The 13,768-nt window shown below is 40.5% G+C and overlaps 1 protein-coding gene across 5 annotated transcripts in view; it reads right to left on the minus strand.

Moving 5' to 3' along the window:
- COL4A6 (collagen type IV alpha 6 chain) overlaps positions 1–13,768 on the minus strand; it is a 298,746-nt gene that overhangs the window by 54,554 nt on the left and 230,424 nt on the right. For all 5 annotated transcript variants that reach the window (XM_010358971.2, XM_010358974.2, XM_010358973.2 and 2 more), the window contains exons 6-12: positions 11,499–11,615; positions 8,637–8,705; positions 6,927–6,962; positions 3,448–3,510; positions 2,584–2,619; positions 2,360–2,401; positions 1,262–1,354 (exon numbers count right to left, since the gene is read on the minus strand). In XM_010358971.2, the coding sequence (XP_010357273.2) occupies positions 1,262–1,354; positions 2,360–2,401; positions 2,584–2,619; positions 3,448–3,510; positions 6,927–6,962; positions 8,637–8,705; positions 11,499–11,615 (456 nt within the window). The remainder of the gene's footprint in view (positions 1–1,261; positions 1,355–2,359; positions 2,402–2,583; positions 2,620–3,447; positions 3,511–6,926; positions 6,963–8,636; positions 8,706–11,498; positions 11,616–13,768) is intronic.

The following is a 13,768-nucleotide window of genomic DNA, read 5'->3' on the forward strand; positions in this document are numbered from 1 at the left end:
TCTCTGCAAGTACTTGGACTGAGGAGTGGGGAACCAATGAGGTATCAAGATTAGGGCAGCAGAGAGTGGTGCAGATTCCCCAGGCTCCCTAACTAGTAGCTGTTCCAGGATGTCTTAGTTCATGGAGCTCTTTGCTGTGGGAGAAGGATTATGGACCATAACTGTCTAAAACAGAATGTCAAATACTGAGGCTAATTGGGAGACAGAAAGGATGATTGTCTGTTTTCTTTCTAGTGGAAGAAGCTGTTTAGTAAAATTTCCTATAGAAAATTATAGGCAGCAGAGAAATCTATAGTCTTGGGAAAAGGGTAACAATTACAATTTGGATAGAGACACATAACAATTTGATCTGTCATTCCTTGATATGTGAATTTATCTATACGTGCCATGGAAAAGCTCCTTAAGTTTTGGGAATGATTGAGGAAGCAGACAGTCTCTTTCATGCTGCCAGACCATTCCCAAATCAACAACTAGTTCCTATAAACCTGGAGGGGCTTGGAGTTGTTGCTTCCACAAAGACAAATTTAAAGAAAGGAGACTAAACACATTTCCCTGCCTAGGCCCCTTGGCCATGGGAACAGAATCACAAAGCTTAAAGGAACCCTGGCAGGAAATGCAAGTTACTGAAAGATATCTGCACACCTTAACAGTACACAACCATTCAATTACAACCATGTAGGTAGTATACAGTGACTCACATAAAAATACAGATCATAAAATATTTCAGTTAAACAAGTCTATGGTATAAGCCTTGGTAGTTCAAATCAGGTAAATTAGGGCATCTCTTGTCACCACTTGGTGACAGTATATCCTATTTTCAGGGTCAAGTTTTAAGAGCAAATAACTTCTTTAAAAAGATAATTCAAGAGCAACCATTCATACCCTATGTGTTCTGTCACAGTACTTTGGGGACACCATAAGTATTGAGAGGGTTGGGAGTTAGGAGGAAAAACACAACTATTTAATGTTTAAGTTATTCAGTATATCAAAAATTGAATCTGCAACACTAAAATAGAGAAAATAGCGCTTAACTGAATACTCAGATGCCCAGGCACACTCATACCTACACACCAAGAAACATACTCCATCTTTTAAGAAAGCTTTTCACAAGGGGCAAAACAAAGAAGGCTTTTTACTCTCACTTCTAAACAAAAATCTATTACCCAGAACCCTCTATTCTTCCAGTATTGTCTGGTTATTAAAGTTCTTATAATTATAGGAAAAAGTTTATTAATTTTTCCTATTTTCAAATGTTCACTACCTTGGATCCTTTCTTCCCTTTGGGGAATCCCATGAATTCCAGCTCTCCAGTAGATGGTGGAGGTCCTGCTGGGCCAGGGAGGCCAACATCCCCCTGTAAGATCAAATGGAACATTAAGCAAAGTGAAAATCACACCGACCATTTTTCTAGAGGGAGGGGATGTCCTCTGGATGTAACTCACAAATAAACTGTCTCTTACTTTGGCCTCTTCACCCTCATGCCAATGAGGAAACAAAACTCTCATTGCCAAAGGGTGAGAAGAAGTACAAGCCTGACCATTGAATTTCGTACCAGCACTGCAGAGGGAAGAGCAAGATGGATAGAAGGAAACTTTAAGTTCATGGTTGCTATGAAAGGATGTTTAGAAGAAAGTAAAAAAGGAATCAGAACAAGGTGAATGACTACCTCTTGGCAACAATGACCCGACTCTAAGTGGTCTAATCCTTGCGAAGAGCACAAGCAGAGGCAATGACGTCCACGTTAGAACATTGGAGGCAAGAGTTGTTCCTTCAGAAGGCAGCACAATTGTGAGAGAAGGGTGGGAATGGCAAGTTCTCAGCCTCGCTTGAGGCTCTGAAATCACAATGCAATGTGTAAAGAGAGAAATGAGAGAAGGAGGGAAATAAAAGAGAATGGTGAAAGAGAAGTTAAAGAAGAGAGATAGAGGAGAGAGAGAGAGACAGAGAGAGAGAGGAGGACAAAAAGGAAAAGGAGGAGGAAGTGGAGGAGGAGAAAGGGTAGAGAGAAGAGGGGAATCAGAGACAAGGAAAGAGAAGGGAACAGAATACACAAAACACCAAGGAAAGACCCAGATGGAAGGAAGAGAAAGAATCTATTTCAAGGGAATATGTTTGTAAGACATACACCTTTCACAGGTAGGAAGCAAGGGAATAACAATATTTTGAAGGGAAAAGGACCACAATAGCCCATGTGTGGCATGTATACATGCAGCCCTCAAGAGATCCCACCAGAGGATCTAAATGCTCATTTCCCAAGGCGAAAAAACAAATCCTCTTACACAAGCAGGCACATGTGTGTAATCAGACACATTTCTTGCAGCATATGGAATGCAGATTGTATTTTTTAAAAGCTATTTACCTTGACTCCTTTCTCTCCTTGAAAACCTAGCCCCATATTCCCCTATGGGAATACAGGGATACAGGGAGGAAAAACAAAATCAATTACTAAATAAGCTCTGGGAACTTAAATTGGAATGCAATCTTTTTTACCAGAAAGTAGGGTTAACTAAACCAGTATCTCTCTGGGAAATCCAGAGTACTTAGGAGTAGGAAGCAAAATTCCCCAAGACAAAGTATACTTACATCAGGACCAGGAGGACCAGGAGGCCCTGGAGGACCCTAGATTTTTTTAAAAATCAGAAAAATAAGAAAGAAAAGAGTTAGCACTTGTTAGTTTCTGTCAAAAGAATTGTTGAGAGCCACTCCCCAGTAACTCAGCCCTCTTTCCTGCTTTGGCATAGTAGATTATAACTGTCTTTCCTATGGTTCCCTGTTATCTACTTTGAAATCCCCCAAATTGACCTGGTAATCCCATTAATGCTAAGGTAGTGAAGACTTCATGTGTCATTCCTCCCAACAGGCCAGAAATTTCAAAATGATGACCTTTGGTGAAACTAAGTCAAAGTACTGAGTAGTGGGATTTCCTGCATTGGAGAGAACAATCTGGGGGCACAGCTTTCCTAGAACCACATAGATGACTGGCTATGCTCTTCCTCTACCAGTGATGATAAACAGGTTTTGTGTCAGAAAAACAGGTAGGTAGGTAGAGCTGCCCAAGATGCAGTGTTAGGAAGGAATCTGAAGCTTCTTCAGTGTTCAGGGTGGGTGATAGTGATGGTAGTATGATTAATTAGCAATACTTGTCATGAGTGAGGAAGTGGAAGGTGGCAATAAATGTGTCAGGGATCTGCCATCCCTGGGCTATACTTTAGGTTGAGCTAAGGTGGGAGGCTTTAGAAGCACAGATTGGATGGTCAGAGAGACTCTGATAAATAACTCCAATAGCTCCTGGTAAGAGCACACTTTACTTTAACCCTCCAAGAATGGAGGTTGCCCTTGATCACCAGGAGGACCTAAATTACACAGGCTTACATTGAATCCATAGTATGACAGGGAAAACAGTCATGTGAATACTGTGATCACACACTAGGCTTAAATTGATCTTACTTGTAATCCTGGTGGTCCTGCAGGTCCTACAGCTCCAGGAGATCCGGGTGCTCCTTGTGGGCCCTAGAGAGGCAAGTTTTTACCAAGTTGAAAAAGCAAGGCAGTTTTCCAAGAAAAAGGAAAATATGTATGTCCACAAGAACTGTACAAGAATGTTCATAGCAACTTTATTCATAATAGTCAAAAACTGGAAATGTTCCAGTTGTCCAGTGATACAAGGATAAATTCTGATAGATTCAAACAGTGGAATAAATGCCTACAATAAAAAGTAGCAAATTACTGATATATGAAACAACGTGGATGAATCTCAAAATCACTGTGTTAAGTGAAAGAAGCCAGACCCAAAAGGCTAGAGGTTATATTATTCCCTTTACGTGAAGTTCTAGGACTGGCATAATAGAGAAAAATCAGGATTGTGGTTGCCTTTGGGGTGAATTGGGGCAGAGATTGACAGGGAATGAGCAGGAGGGAACTTTCTGAGGTGATAGTAATTTTCTATACCTGAATAGAGGTTTGGATTACATACAAGTGTGCATTTGTCAAAACTCAGCAAACATACACCTAAGGTTTATGTGTTTCATTGTATGTAAATTTTATATAAAGAGAAAAAACTGCAAACAAATATTGAAGTCTAATTAAAGATAGGCATGCTATAGGATTTAGGAGTAAGTGAACTCTTGTCTACCATTTACTTTGAAATTCATTAAAAATAGGATGGATTAAACACCATATGTTCTCATTTATAAGTGGGAGCTGAACAATGAGAACTCATGGACACAGGAAGGGGAACAACACACACTGGGGCCTGTTGGGGGGTGGGGTAGGGGTAGGGACAGCATCAGGAAAAACAGCTAATGCATGCTGGGATTAAAACCTAGGTGACAGGTTGATAGGTTCAGCAAACCACCATGGCACACGTTTACCTATGTAACAAACCTACATGTCCTGTGAACTTAAAATAAAAATTTAAAAATAGGATGGATTGATGGACAGATAGAGGGATGGATAGAAGGATAAAGTAAGTACAGTTGGCCCTCTGTATCTGTGCGTTCCACATCTGTGGATTCAACCAACTATTGATTGAAAATATTTTTTTTTAAAAAAGGATGGTTGCATCTGTATGGAACACATGCAAACTCTTTCTTGTCACAATTCCCTAAACAATACAGTATAACAACTTTTTATATAGCATTTACATTGTATTAGGTATTATAAGTGATTTAGAGATGATTAAAAGTATAGGGGAGGATGTGTATAGGTTATAGGCAAATATGACACCATTTTATACAAGGGATTTGTGCATTCATGGATTTGGGTATCCATGAGAGGTCCTGAATCCAATCTCCCATGGATACCAAGGGATGGTGTATAGTAAAATATTAATGGTATGCATGTTCATTGCAAAATTCACTCTTCTTTGCTCTATATTTGAAATTTTTCCTATTAGAATGTTATAATAAAACAAACACTTTTTTTAAAAAGCAAAAGAGTTATATTAATATCAGGTAAAGTAGGCTTTGAGACAAATAATATTACCAGAGATAAAGAAGCATATTTCAAAATGATAAAATTGGTCAATTTATCAAGAAGACATACCAATCTTAGACGCCTATGCACATAATAGCAGAGCTTCAAAATACGTGAAGCAAAAACTAACAGAACTTCAAGTAGAAACAGTCAAATCTGCAGTTACAGTTGGACATCTTAACATCCCTCCTTCCATAATGAACAGAAACACTAGACAAAAATATCAGTCAGGACATAGAAGATCCAAACAATATTATCCATTACCTTGACCTGATGGATATTTTTAAGATCATTATACCCAACAACCAGCTGAATACATATTCTGTTCAAGAGCATATGGAACATTCACCAAGATATACCATATGCTGGACCATAAAACAAACCTTGACAAATTTAAAAGAACTTAAATAACACTAAGTGTTCACTCTAATTGCAATAAAATAAAACTAGAAATTAATAATAGAAAGATATCTGGAAAGCTACCAAATATTTGGACATGAAGCAACACAATTTTAAATATTCCATGGGTCAAAGAAAAAATCATAAGGGAACTTAGAAAATTTTTGAATCAAATAACAACAATGTTAAACATAAGACAGTGAAATCGCAAGAGAAAAATGATCTGGTGAAATGCAAGGGTCCATTTCCAATGGTGGAGCAGGAATAAGTTGACACGGGAATAAGTTGATAAGGGGCGGAGAGGGTAACAGAGGTTGGAACTCAGACAGGAGGAAGAGAAAGGAGGAGTTCAAAGGGCCTCCAGAAATAAATGACAGTCTGAACATTGTTTTGAAAATAACTAGCCATCTGTGATCATCTTGCTGATCACAAATACCTTATTCGGCCACCAAACGCCTTCTCCCCAAATTGAAGCAGTTTGTATATCATGCCTGTGTATGTGGACAAACATTGCACCTTTGTGGACAGGAAAACAAGTACCTAAGAGAAGCTATGCAGCAAGTACAGTGGAGGTTGTTCTGTAAATGTAATGAATACACTGTGTAAGCCAGTTGTTTTGCCCTAGGGAATATGTATGGCCTTGGTCCTTATTCATCTCTGTTTTTGTGTGTGCTTGTACACATCCCATTTTTTTGCCTACATTTTCTCACGAAACTCTGTAACTCTCTATTTAGAAAGTCTCCTCCCACTGCCAGCTAAACACCATTCACACTTCTCACAAGCTACCTTCTGTCTCTCAGACATAAAGACTCACATGACATATCCTTAAGTAAATGGCGTCTCTTCCTCTAAGTTGCTGTGGAATTCTTATGCCACATTCCTACTAGTTTTTCCCACCCTTGGGGGCAGGGACTGTGTCTACATTGTCTCAGAGTTTACTCATAGCACTTTGCTAATAGTAGGTGCTCAATATCAGTTGAGGACTGAAAAAAGAGAGGACTGAAGAAAGAAAGAGTGAATACAGGAAAGGGAAAGAAAGAAGAAGGAAAGAAGCATTTTTTCTTAAGTTGTTTCAAAAAAAAGTGATGACAATGTGGAATCTTAAAGAAAAATAAAGCTCTTATTAACATAACTCACAGCCTTACATAGACTCACTATTATCAAGAGTCCCTAGAAGGAATTTCTGTGTAGAATACCTTTTAAAGCAATGTGCTCTACTTCTTTTGATTTACCCACAGCACTCGACACACAGAAAACATTTAGTAAATGCTTCCTGAATGAAAGGCAAAATACTAGGGGAAAGTACATCCCAGTGAATACATAAGTCTCTGGCCTAAAGTCTGAAAGCCTGCTTGTCATGCAACTTGACAGTAGACAGTTCATCCTCTCAGTGCTTTCTCATTTGGAAAATGTCAATACTGTGACCCATTCTATTTCAACTGTCTAGATTTTCCTTGAGGTCTACAAAGACTTTAGAACATCATAGAGGAGAATTAAAATGCACCATTAGTGATAGTCAACACTGAGAACTCAACACATAAATAACAACTTACAGTGATTCCATCCAGTCCAGGCAGCCCAGGATCCCCCTGAGAAACAAAGGCAGGACACTGAAGAGTTTAATAAATTAAGCCTGCAATATTTCAGATAATTAACCTAACATTCATAGGGACAAAAACACATCTCTGAACCTTGGGCCTCCTCTGTCAAAGTCTTGTGTTTTAAATAATGTATGAATTGGACATATTCGACTGTTTAGATTGTTTACTTTTTTCTGTAAGAAAAATCTGGACTGTAGAAGACACATATTATAGCCTTGGCTGAACAGGATTTCACATTTTACTTGGATTAATTAATTTTCACCTTTGCTAGGAACTTACCAATTAGAAACTACTTCTGTGGGCTGGTGATTTTCCTACTCCTTTTGGAGGAAAGCAAAGCTACCTTCCCGTGTGCCTTCATCCCCAAAGATTCTGTGCCCATATGTATACAATGCAAATCAGGCATTTCAAGGGAAAATCAACAGAGCATACAGTCTCTGATTACGTTTTAAAATTACTTTGCTGCATCTTTAGTTACTGCATGAATCGGTAATATAACCATCTTGTGAAAATTGTTGTGTTCCACTGGATCCAGGGTCTCTGATTTTTGGCAAAACCATTTAATCACTGTTTTCTAAGACAATGACCAAATTTTGACACCTGCTAGTCTTACTCCACTTGGCTTACAGTAAAAAATCAGCTCTCTGTTGCATGGAAAGAGCACTGCCTGAGTTTTAGCTCTTTGCTGAACTGGCTTTGAGCAAGTCACATAGCCTCAGTACACCTCAGTTCTTCTAGCTGTAAAATGAGCAATACCAATACAAGTCTGACAATCATGAGGTCCTTTCCAACTCAAACATTCTATCTTCTACTATGGCATCTATAGTTAGAAGCCCATACCCTAAATCTCGTCCGGCTCTCCAGCCACCCACCCCCATCACTGCCTTCCAAAGTGATTTCCAATGTTCCAGGCTCTATGCACTAATGGAAGACAGAAAAGTGCCATCAATTAGCTGAGTGAGCTTGGTGCATCTTCTCCTCAGATGTTGGGCAAATAAATTTTCATTTGCTACCAGGGAAATGATGGACTCCTGTCCTGCTCTGCAAGGGAATAGGGCCAAACATTTGAAGCCAGGGTTTACTTAGGACCCACAGGATATCAGGCAATACAGTCACAAGAACACAGAAGGTTCTTGTCAATTCTGGAAAGAGATGAAAGTTTCCAGCCAGCTGCAGGGCTGATGGGCAATTTTTGCAGACATCCAGGTGCCCAGCTAGGGTGATGGGTTGGTGTGAAGCAACAGAGAAGGGCAGAACCAGGATCTTTGGCTAATGGCCATGTTGAGATGGGCAGAGATATACATGGCTTCAAACCAAGGTATACAGACACCAAGGATTCTACAGTAGACAAAAGGTATCTGCCTGCAGGAAATGTCTTGGTTTGTGAAATAAAATGATACCCATGCAAACTGTTTGTTTGCTGATCTATCTCCTATTTTTGGTCTAGATCCTGCAGAGCAAATCTCTTTGACAGTATAGTTGCAAACATTTATGTCAATGTTTCCACCACAAAAAGCTCCAGATCCTTTTAAATCCATCTTGGTCTGCTCCTTAAATAGAGACACAGATGCTAGTTCTGGAAATGTTTTCACTGGAGGTGGGGCCCAATGCTGGGGAACCCAGCTTATAGCCTACTCAGCTACCTGCCTTGCAGGCTCTTACCTTCATTCCTTTGAAACTACTTGGAGCAAGGACAGGGTCACCTTTTGATCCTTTCTGACCAGGAAGCCCCTGAGTAAAGTAGTTAAAAAAAATTGAAGAAATATACACACTTATAGTCTTTTTAATTGCATTATCTGATCAGATAAAGGATGGGACAGCAAGAGCCTAAAACCATGTCGCTTTTTCTATGACAAAATTGGCTGTACTAAGGGGCAAAACACGTTCCTTGACCAGGTGCTCCGATTCAGAGCTGTATGTCCTCCCAATCCCCAAGCCAGAAGTCTGTAAAGGGAAGGGGTTTGAATGGGTCTGAAATGTGTTAAAAGTCAGATCATTTACATCTATTCAGAGTACTGATCTGAACAACCACAAATAACTCATATAATGGAGAGTTCACTGCTTCACCCCTCACAGTGAGCTTGGTGCATCTTCTCCTCAGATGTTGGGCACATAAATTTTCGTTTGCTACCAGGGAAACTGACAGAACCTTTGTCTAGGACAGAGGTTAGTAAAATTTCATGAAAAGAACCAGATAGTAAATACTTTAGGCTTTTTGGGTCACAGCTAAACTCTGTTTTACACTCTTCTTCTTCTTTCTTTCTTTCTTTTTATTTTATTTTATTTTTTTAAAAAGCAGGCCACAAACCAAAGGCCATGTGGACCAGTTTGTAGACCTCTGGTCTAAAAGATATCTACAAAAATACCTTTATCTTGTACTTCTACCACACAACTTCAGATTCAAAGCCTGTCTAAGAGGCTGGTGTATCTCACTGCTAACATGAAAAACGGTTCAAAGTACACAGTTCCAATCTTTCAACTAGATTTTTTGCTGTCTTAGTGCAGATGCTGGCTAATATCTGCTAGAGTTTGTACACCTGGGGATAATCAATGTCCCTACACCTAAGGGAAGTCAGGATTTGTATTTGGGGTAGGGCTAAGCTTTGTGGACTGAAGCATTTATTGAATGATTGATTCCTTCAGCACAGGGATTATTGGTATCATAAAACAATAACATGATCCCAGAAGCAGAAACTGGGTTTTTTTCCTAACACTGCCTGTTTCACCTTATTCTTGTGGCCACTACTCTCCTGAAAGAAGCTTCAAAAAAGCCTACTGAATAATCTGTTCGGTATTCAGCAAAGGATACGTCTCAGCTTAGTAAAATACATGTCCAAGTTCCTATTTAGGCTTGAGGTTAAGTTTAGAGACAGGACTAGGTTTTTACCTTTGTCCTTTGTCAGAAGGTATTCTTTACCTCAACATTTATTTTCTCCCTCTAGGGGGCAGCATGTCCTTGCTTTGCTGGATTTTCATGGCAATGTTTTAGTCTATACCTGGTTGCCATGGCAATCTTTGGAGAACTTTGCGACTCACTTAACTCATCCTATGTTAGCAATACATCTTTCCTTACCTCCCCACCCCCCGGCATATTGGTTTGGTTTTTAGGTCTCAAAGTCCTATATGCCAATCTGGGGCTTGTGCTTTGTCCATCTGTCTCATTTTCTCACACATATACCCACACCCCAACCTGGTCACTGAAGGTGGTGGTGCTGCTTTTCCAATGAAGTGTCAATTAATTCACGTATCTATAAAACATGTCTAATGAATGGTGTGATTTCTAGTTAAATATCTCAGATCAGTGCCCTCATGAATTTAGATTATTTCAAGGGAGGTTGAGAATGGGTCTGAAATGTGTTATTTTTCTCTTTCCAGCCACTTGTAAAAATCAGTCGGGAAGGGCATTGTATTTACTAGAGATCCCTTAGATCAAAATATCTGAGCCCTATCTGGATGAATGGAATTAAATAAAAGTGGTGACACTGGGATCCAATAAATACCTTATCAATACCATAACCAAGGGTTACGATGTGTGAGTGTAGCCACAAACTCTGTTACTATAGAGCAGGGTTTCTCAACCTCAGCATTATTGATACTTTGAACCAAATGATTCCTAGATGTCTTGTGCCAGTAGCACACCACCAGTTGTGAGACCTCAAAATATCAATAGCAATTGCCAAATGTCCCCTGAGTGTCAAAAATCACCCCTGGTTAAAAACCACTGGTATAGACCAAGCTAAAAATATCAATAGCAATTGCCAAATGTCCCCTGAGTGTCAAAAATCACCCCTGGTTTAAAAACCACTGGTATAGACCAAGCTAGCAAGCCCTTTGGGTTTTGGTTAGTGCTTCCGTGATCCCATATAAGTCTTCCAAACATTCCTCAATATTGTCTGATGTGGGACCATGTTAAATAGCCCAAGTGTGTATTTTGCCATGAAATTTACTACAGCCTTTTAACAATCTTGCCAACTTCACAAGCTGCACTAAAAAAAGGCAACCCTAGGCCGGGCGTGGTGGCTCAAGCCTGTAATCCTAGCACTTTGGGAGGCCGAGACGGGCGGATCACAAGGTCAGGAGATCGAGACCATCCTGGCTAACACGGCGAAACCCCGTCTCTACTAAAAAATACAAAAAGCTAGCCGGGCGAGGTGGCGGGCGTCTGTAGTCCCAGCTACTCGGGAGGCTGAGGCAGGAGAATGGCGTAAACCCGGGAGGCGGAGCTTGCAGTGAGCTGAGATCTAGCCACTGCACTCCAGCCCGGGCGACAGAGTGAGACTCTGTCTCAAAAAAAAAAAAAAAGGCAACCCTAAACAGTGTAGCATGTGCACACCCCAATGAAACTGGTATTCTTCTTTAGACTTTTACTGTTGTGGTGCTGCCAGTATTGACTCCTACATTTGACAAGGGTCTGTAGTGGCTGCCCCACAAAATCTTAATGAGGTTTCCAGAGAGGCAGAAAAAGGGCACACTTAGAGACAAGCAAAGCCATTTGAAATAAAATGCAAATATCTGGCAGCATACAGGTGGTCCGAGAAGCCCAGGATAGCCATCAGGGCCTGGAAATCCGACAGCTCCTTGAGTTCCATTACAGCCATCCAGACCAGGTGGGCCTCTGGGGCCTGGCTGTCCAGGATGGCCCTGTTCAAAGAGAAAAGAAGGGATCAAGTTAGCCACAGGACTGTCAGCTACTCTAAATGGCTCCACAGCGAGAAAAGCCAAGCATGCTATTAAACTCTGGCTCCTTGATCACTCCCTTAGATCCATCATGTATGTTTGCACGTCTTTCCTTTATTCTCAAGCATATGTGTCTAATCACAGTTCAATGTTGTCCCTCCCAAAAGGATGAATGCTTTAATAGGGACCAAGCTGAAACCAAAGGGATCAAGCATGAACAGATGGGATACACAAGGTCTTGCAACTTTACCTTTCTTGTATACAAAGATGTGCTAAAATTGGGCTTAGCTGTCTGGCAGCTGAAGTGATATGAACACGGAATCATGCCAGGCCTTGGGATTCCTCAGGCCAGACAGACCCTGAGCAGCCTGGCATGACATTTAATATTGGAAGCTCTGCACAGGAAATGATGCTGGATTTTGGTTAATAGAGCAGAAGCAGTTCCCACAGCACCCCCTCTCCTGAAAGTTGCTTGGTCCAAAATAAGCAAGTCCTGCAAGAATCACATTTTCAATCTCATTTTATCATCCGCACACATCAGGCTATTGCTTCAGTTCGAAAACTGTATGTTTTCCTCTTCTCCATACTAACTACTGAGGCAGTTGTTCCGCTTGGGAATTAGTAATCATTCTCATACAGTTCATCTGAATTCAATAATTTTCTAGAGTTGGGCTTCCTTGGTACATAGAGTCTACTCTTTTGTAGGTAATATATCTTTTTTAATCCATCAAAAGCCAATTGTGTGTTGGGCATGGAGCAAAGAGATGATCAGGAAGATCAGAAATATAGACAGGTCAACAAAAGGTAGATTTCCCCCCTGCCGACGCAAACACTTTAAAAGCCAAGTATATAGATTTGATGATTTGAGGGAAACATGCTATATGTTCAAAAATGAACTTCTCAAATTATTAGAGGAAACAACATTTAATCAAATTCTTATAGAGGAAATATTCTATAGAATTCTGTTTCATTTTCGTTGTTATTATAGTTGTAAGAGCTAGACACGCTGTTAATACAAAAGTGTGAGTCTAGACAACCAGACTCGTGGAATGCTAAGTCCAGAGGAATGGTCAATAAACTTGTCTTTACAACAAAGTTGCTGCTATCTGTGCCTCTGCAGACTCAGGTGATGATTTTTAGTTGCACTGGGGAAGCTGATGCAGCTTACTAAAGTTTGCAACTTTTTATTATTAATTGGGATGGTTACTCTTGTTTGCCCTGACGATCTATACTCTATCTCCCTCAGATCTGTGTCCTGGGAGCCTGGCCTCTATGGACTGTACCACCTAGGCTCCCTTTCCCTCTGTCTTCCAGTTGTATTTGGCCACTGGGAGACACAGACTGGAGAGATCAAAGCAGGAAGAGAAAGACACAGGTTATTTATTTCCCCCATGCCCTCCCTCCCTGGCTATATTCCAAGGAAATGGACAAATTTTTCCGTAGTCTTAGTTCCTGTTCGGCAACAGCTATTTCATGGTTCCAGATCTCACTGGATTCCAATAATTACCATTCCATTTTTTCCCCTTTCAGGTCTAGGGGTAGCTTTGAGTTAGTCGTTCCACCATCCATTGTTGTTTCCCCTAATCTTGACCACATCTGTTAAATATACCCTTCATTCAACTCTATTCAGTTAAACCCTTCAGGTGAAATGTGTATCTCTGGCTGGGATCCTGATCGCCACTATTATAAAATGTCCCAGCCAAACTTGCTAGGGGTTATCTCTCAGCTAGGTTACAGGGATAAATTGAAGCAAAACGACAGGCTGGCTAAGTACCAGGAGTCTTCCTTACTCCTGAGCCCTTGTTTCTGTTTGACACCAAAACCTTTGTCTGGATTCTTAACCTTTGGAATCCACATCTTTTACTTAGGCCTTATCTTTTTCTAGTTTTCTTGCCTGAACTCCTGATATTTCCTACCTGTAGGATTTCAGGGATACCTGTTTGCACTTTCCTACCTTAGCTGAATTCTCTGGAAATAAATCTCTGACCTCTGACTCAGATCTATCAGCACCTTTTCACCCAGCTGATGCCATGAAATGGGTAGACAAGGCATGTTCTGAGCCAGTTAGACTTGAGCTCCAATCCCACTGTTTCCCTTCTCCAGCTTGAGCCTCAGAT

Source organism: Rhinopithecus roxellana, chromosome 7 (assembly GCF_007565055.1).
Source record: "Rhinopithecus roxellana isolate Shanxi Qingling chromosome 7, ASM756505v1, whole genome shotgun sequence".
NCBI lineage: Eukaryota > Metazoa > Chordata > Mammalia > Primates > Cercopithecidae > Rhinopithecus > Rhinopithecus roxellana.